The sequence below is a fragment of the Sphaeroforma arctica genome, assembly GCF_001186125.1.
Source record: "Sphaeroforma arctica JP610 unplaced genomic scaffold supercont1.28, whole genome shotgun sequence".
Lineage (NCBI taxonomy): Eukaryota > Ichthyosporea > Ichthyophonida > Sphaeroforma > Sphaeroforma arctica.
This window is the reverse complement of record NW_014040530.1, coordinates 214,475-221,562: the sequence shown is the minus strand read 5'-3', so window position 1 is coordinate 221,562 and position 7,088 is coordinate 214,475. Positions and strand designations below refer to the sequence as shown.

Below are 7,088 nucleotides of genomic sequence, written 5' to 3'. Positions count from 1 at the left end.
CGCTTGCGTAAAAAGCGTGCATCGCAGACGAACTGTCCGTGATGAGTGGAGCAACCCCGTACTGCGTACCATTTATATTTACTGTCCTATGGGTTGTTTCCGGGACAATAAACCAGGGTGGCTGTTCAGTGGGCCTGGCAGGTAAGCTAGGGCCACTGGCCACCTCACGTTGTGCTTGTGAGATAAAGAGGTGAAGGTTTTCGGTTGCTAGTTCATCCGTGGTGATCGAGACCGACGCTTGCGTAAAAGCGTGCGTCGCAGACGAACTGTCCGTGATGAATATAACTGGTGCTGTTGGAGGGGTAATGGTTTTAAAGTGCTAGTGCTTCCGTGCTTCCAGCAATACTCGGTTCTATCACACTATAATCGGATAGTCTTGGTCATTTTCAAGCCATACCCCTTGCCACTCTCACGTCTACACCGTCGCCAGATGATGGAGAACTGCTCCATAGCCGTTTTAAAGCAACTATTTGTCGTCCGTAAGCTCCCACTACACTCAGGGAGTCCAGATTTCTTGGGTTGAGAATGTTTGAAGTAGGGCCTGAAGTAGGGCTTCTGGGAGAATGCTGTTGTTGCGAGTTAATTTGCTGGCGCTGTGTCTGACATTCATAAAAACCGGCCGGACCCCTGGCGCTGAGAACGATGCCAGTTGGGGCACTCCGAGGTACGTTTGTCTAGTTTTAGAGCTAGTTTCCTGTGGGGTTTGCATAACTCATATACCAGTTCCTTGGTCACGTGTGAACTTTGAGACCAAATATCGAGCTCATCCGGATCTCGTTCAGTGACAGATATATGATCACTTTAAGCGCTCCAGTCGTTGAGTAGACGTCCGTGTTTACCCCTTCCCTTTTGCGAAGCATAGGCCCAGTACTAGCACCATTCCTTTCAGATACGCCAATTGCAATTCGATCGTGTGGAAGCTCCCCAGCATAAGCAAGTCGTCGGCGTAGATGATCAGTTGAAATCCGTTCTTTCTGCATAAGCTTCTCAGAACTTGCACGAGAAGATTGAAATAATAAGGGCTGAAGGAGGCGCCCATTGGTAGGGCTAGATAACACCATAGCCTCCCAGTGTTGTTGTAAAATTGCCAATTTAGCGGATTCTTGACCTGTAGCCATCCTTTATTTCCGCTAATATCATGTAATGTAGTCCCCTTTGCGAGTGACTAGGGATGCGATCGAACCCCTACATGCGGAATTTCGGGGTTCGGCTACCGTTATTGATATTGGTCGGGGCGATAATGCCCCGAGCCCGAAGTTGATCGCTCTTCAGAATGAAGAACGATTTGTGAATGCGACCCCGACCGACCTCCTCTGGTCTTGCTAGTCATATGTTCTGAGGCTGTTCGTGTCAGCCATGATAGTTTTGTGTAGCGCTGACTTCCGGGCTTGGAATGTATTGCCCCCCACCCCGGTACTCACTCAGAGGGAGTGGGGTTGTTTTCCATGGTATCGATACCCCATACTTTATCGCCCGAAGGAATACACGGCCAGCACCTGCTTTGCGCCAGGTCTTGAGTTTGCTACATATTCTGAGTGCTAAAGAAGTGGTCGCAGGTGTATCGTTGTACTGGTGTGATTGTACCTTAAGCTTCTTGTTCTACCACCGTCTTGCCCGCCACTTTGGCCAAGAGCAGGTCGTGCTTTCGTTTGTTGTCGGCTGCGAAGAATTTTGACAGAAGACCTTCGTAACGATATTCGGCGCGTGCTTGGTTCAATACGCCGTTTGCTAGTCCCGCACGGTAAGGAGTACGTATGTGCTTAGTCTGGTAAACTATCAGGTCGAGCTCCTCTAGCTCTAGGATTTTTTGTCGCATACGTTTGTGTCAGTTCCTCAGCAGTAGTGCAGTAAGATGTGGCCTGCTTCAGTTCCCACAAAGCGAAATTGAAAATGATTGATGGACGCTTTCAACTCGTATTTTCTTGGGATACCAAGAAAGGACTTGACACGGCAGGTTGGCCTGGCCAGTTGGGAATGTTACTTTCTTGAACGAAATTAGGAATAATAGTATCTATTTCAAAGGTGATAAGTTACAATGTATGTACATATGGTATGGCTCTCAGTGGTTCGAGGAAGATCGGTTGGACGTAGTGGCCAGTCGATTCCCGTTTGAAGCTTGGGCCAAGTGAGTCGACGATGGTGGATATGCGCTGGGTCAATTCAGGCAGGTGCTGACAAAAAACTGACACCAACGAGTGTGCCACGTATTCGCTTGCTGACCTACTAGGTAGCGTATCCACCTATGTGGTACGGATCGGGAAATCACCGAGAGAATACTTCTTGGCGTTGTCTTCAACCACAGCGTTGCCTGGTGTGCGTCGTTTCTGTTGGAAGTCAAGTATCCACACAAGAGTTGTTTGCGTGCGGGGAGGAGAGTACTACCACAACGGGTTGTTTTTTCGAGAGGGCACAGCCAGGAATCCGAGGCCTTTTAAATGTCGAATAAGTCGTGATCGAACAAACGTCTCCTGCTCGTCGTGAGTTAGTACGAATGGTTGCGAACTGCCTTGATCCATTTTTCACGAGGGTGAAGCTTGGAGAGAGTTTTGGTGCTAACTAGCACCCTGGACTCTTACAAACAAGGGACTTTCTATTTAGATGAAGAGAAAGACCAATGAGTATTATTGGTTGTAGTACGTGTCTTTAAATACCCTCAGTCCCTTGAGGGGTGAGTGAATTAAATACGAACCTGGCTGACGGGGATTTACTATCTAGATGAGAAATCCCCCTAAAAAGCCAGGGAGTATATATCTATGAATAAATGTATATTTTTAAACTATTATTAATAATATAAATTTCTTTCGAGTCAACCAACGTATTTCGGGCACCTCGTGCGTAATAAATGCTATCGAAGTATTCGCTATATAGTTTATCGTTCGAAAAATCTTGACAGTTCCCGCTACACCGTTGTGTCCAAGCCGCAGGGTCCTTATGGTCGCACTTTGTGATTTTTCTCGGGTTGAACCGGGTGTGCTTAATATCTCGATTGCAATTGGATCTGCCTATGGCATGCCACTCATGAGCATTTTTAACTATCGCGTTCAGATGAAGACATTTCAAGGCTGCTAATCGGGTTAAAGCCCACTTTTTCATCCTCAAAAGCAAACCAAAAGCTAATTACTTCTAAAATTATATTTACATTCGTAATATGTACTGCAAATAGACAACATTGCGAATTCATCGATCCCAAAGTAAATGCGGCTACACAACAGCACATAAATATATGAAGCAGACAGCGATAGACTATCGAAAATTTTCTTATCACGATTCAGGAATTTTTAGCTCTGAAGCAGATTGTGCTTCAAATAGTCACATATTTGTGCACCTATTTCGGGAAGCCAGAAGAAAAAAAAAGAAAGAAAAAATCTCAAAACATTTAAAGCCACGCTATTTCTATATTATTAATGACTCTCATCTAGATAGAAGTATATCACTATGCCCAGCAATTAACTGCCAGTATCAGCGGTAAGGAGCACCGGGCTGCGCACCACCAGGGGGAGGCTGTCCCATCGCTTGCTGCTGTTGCAAGTGTGGTGGTTGGAACCCTCCCTGCTGAGGAAACTGCTGCTGTGATTGTTTCCCGTGTGGTACGAACCCCTGCTGTGGCTGTTGCGGTGCATAACCTTGTTGTTGTGGTTGCTGTCCATAGCCTTGCGGTGATTGTTGTGCTTGTGCTTGTGTTTGAAGCGGGAAGCCTTGTGGCTGTAGCGGTGGCTGACCTGGGAGCGGGCTTCCAAAAGATTGCTGTCCACCGGCCTATGCAAAAAACGACGATAGAATTAAACTCATGGCCCTGGTGCAACTAGATAAGCTCTACTAGTTGTTTCAACACAAGATTAGTAAGCATGGGTAAGCCACAGGTATATGGGCGTGAGAGGCCATCACGAGAGACACGAAATTTATATACATAGCAACGACAAAGACTGCTCCAACGAAGAAATCATAGGTCCGAATCTACGAATGAAGTGGCGAAAAGCCGGGCATACTTCAATTGATTTGTACTCAACTAACTGATGCGCTTAGAGATTTGTCGCGCTCGTCGATTACATCAAATCAAGTATTATAAACAGTCTTCCGATCGCTGTGGCATGTCTATCACGTGTCGATCGAAGAATGGAAGTGAAAGTACTCCATTTTTATGCAAACCTTATCCATACCAGCGACATATTGATACGAAGAAATCGATATATTCTATGTAAGTGGCGAATTCTGTCAAGTATAAGGCGATCGTGATACATTTACACCGTCCGAACACAAAAAAAAAATTTAGTAAGAGGAATACATTCTGATACTAAGCACCTGCAGTGTACCTTTCATGTAGGTGGCAAACTATGTCACCATAAGGCGATCGTGAAACATTCACATCGTTTAGACACAAAAAAAAACCGTATTTTACGGGTGAAATGCATTTAGTAACTAAAACTCCACGCCCATAAGAGTACAAAAGAAATACCTGACCAGGTTGCATAATACTTGCATTTTGCGGCTGTTGAGCTTGGTATCCTGTCACGTTGAAATAAAAATTGGAATGTACAATGAATTTTAAAACAAACTCCGGAATAATGACTTGTACAGAGACTGCAAATCACCCAAAGAAGTCTTCGCGAGATATTGTACCTACCTGTAGAGGATAATTACTATCAAATTACTCGAGATTTCACAGTTGTGCGATTATATTCTGTCACACTTTGAGACATTGCACAGTAATAGTCAAAACTGCGACGACAACTCTATCATCTCCGCACATGCAAGCAGAACGGCAATAAGTGGTACAAAGGGGACGTACCTCCGTACTGATTGTTTGAGCCGGGCGGCATACCCATTGTCAAATTCCCACTGTTCGGAGATTGCTATACGAGCAATTAAGGGAGTGACCATAGGAATTTAGTATACAAACAATATTCGGTTATTCATTTCCTGATTCTGGTGTCATTGCATAATTTAACAAAGCATCCCTAAGGTTCGTGAAGGCGCAGCCAGGACGGTGCGAATGAGATATAGTCGACATGTTTTCTTGGAACCACCGAGAACTCCACGCATCACCGACATTCGAAGCCACTCACCATCATGCTCGGCTGTTGGAACTGTCCTGCCTGCGGCGAGTTATTGCCCTGTGGCTGCGCATAACCTTGCTGTGCGGTATCTCCGTACATCTGCGCATGCTGGGAAGCGGCAGAAGGCCGCATGTTTCGCCTTTTGTTCTTTGTTTCCTTTGAATTGGCTGCAGAAGCAGTTGTGGCACCAAACAAGGCTGTAGGAGGGTCATTCCATCCACGGTCGCTTTGCTTAGGCCTCAAGTGGGTGTATTGCTATTACAACAGGTAATACAATGTAAAGGGGCTTGATGAGACTGGATGTTAAACTCTGCGATCCATTCATGACACGAAGGGTACAAATACACATGGGCTTGCCCGTGTACAGATTGCCCGAGTGAAGCTTGGAAATCCATGCTATAGGATATACAACTCGAATATCAAGCATGATCTCAGAATTATGCCTCATGTGTAAACGATATATACATTAGTAATACAATCCAAACTACAACCAAGCTTCACAACGATGAAAAAATTATAAATACGAGGACTGAATATACCTGCAAACTTCAAGTCAATGGAATAAGACTTAATTATTACACGAACACATGACCATTTTGAAAAAACATATTTATGTAATGTAATGGAGTATATAAACAGGAACATTACATACGGAAACACTTTGAATGACTGATATTGGTCACGTATCCTTTCATATAAGCGCACGATGGGCGAATACATACGATATACGATATAAATATATATATATATAAATATATATATATATAAATATATATATATATAATATATATATATATATACATATATATATATACACATACACACACATATATATACATATACATATACATACATATATAAATACATACACACACATATATATACATACATATACATACACACACACACACACACATATATATATATATACAAACATACACAAACACACACACATCACGCATATATATATATATATATATCAACATATATACGTAAATCTAAATAGGGCTTTGTAAAAATACATACAAATGAAGAAAACGAATATACATAAAATCAGACACACATGTATATGTGTACACATTGACACATATAAATATTGATATGTACAAATGCTATATCTATATATAAATATATATACATATTAATGCGAGAATATATATATATATATATAAATATTTAAATATATAAATATGATGTGTGTACTCACTGACACCTAAAATTTTTGATATGTACAAATTCATATATATATATATATATATATATAAATCTATACATACATACATATATATATATATATATATATGTAAATCTATATATATAAACGACGAGAAAAATATATGTCTATACATATATATATATATATGTAAAAAAAAAAAAAGTAATATAGAATTTAAAATAATATAATAAGACATACATCCACACAACAGAAAACAAAAACACACAAACACACGCTAAAAAAAGCAAAAAAAAACACATACCCACACAAATATATATTAAACATAGATGCATGAAAACAGACATATACAAACGCTTAGAATATATATATATATAAATATATATATATATGTATATATATATACAGATATAAAATATATATATATATGAGCACACACACACATATATATATACAGACAAACACACACACATACAAGTATATATTCAAATATGCATATAAATGGATATATAACATATAATAGCTAAATAATAATAATAACAATAATAATGATGATAAGAATGTACATACATACACACCCACACACATACACACACATATATATATAATATATACATATATATTGAAACAAATAGATTAATACAACGAAAAACTATATATACATATATACATATATATATATAAATATATATATACATACATATTATATACATACAAGCATACAAACATACACACACACACACACACACACATATATATAAATATTTAAACAAATAGATTAATAAAAAGATAAACTATATATATATATATATATATATATATATATAAGATATACTGCACTTAGTTAACTTGTGTGTTAG

At 40.1% G+C, this 7,088-nt stretch overlaps 2 protein-coding genes across 2 annotated transcripts in view; both read right to left on the bottom strand.

Moving 5' to 3' along the window:
* Positions 1–1,585: 1,585 nt before the first annotated feature.
* Positions 1,586–1,816, bottom strand: SARC_00827 (hypothetical protein; the record flags this gene model as incomplete). The annotated part of the gene is made up of 1 exon (XM_014305510.1): positions 1,586–1,816. The coding sequence occupies one exon, from the start codon at positions 1,814–1,816 to the stop codon at positions 1,586–1,588; it is 231 nt and encodes a 76-aa protein (XP_014160985.1).
* Positions 1,817–3,459: 1,643 nt separating this feature from the next.
* The window catches only part of SARC_00826 (hypothetical protein), a gene marked incomplete at its 3' end in the record, with an annotated part of 5,013 nt that continues 1,384 nt past the window's right edge, over positions 3,460–7,088 (bottom strand). Inside the window, exons 2-5 of the mRNA XM_014305509.1 lie at positions 5,064–5,309; positions 4,787–4,850; positions 4,454–4,503; positions 3,460–3,756 (exon numbers count right to left, since the gene is read on the bottom strand). Of these exons, the coding sequence (XP_014160984.1) occupies positions 3,460–3,756; positions 4,454–4,503; positions 4,787–4,850; positions 5,064–5,309 (657 nt within the window). The remainder of the gene's footprint in view (positions 3,757–4,453; positions 4,504–4,786; positions 4,851–5,063; positions 5,310–7,088) is intronic.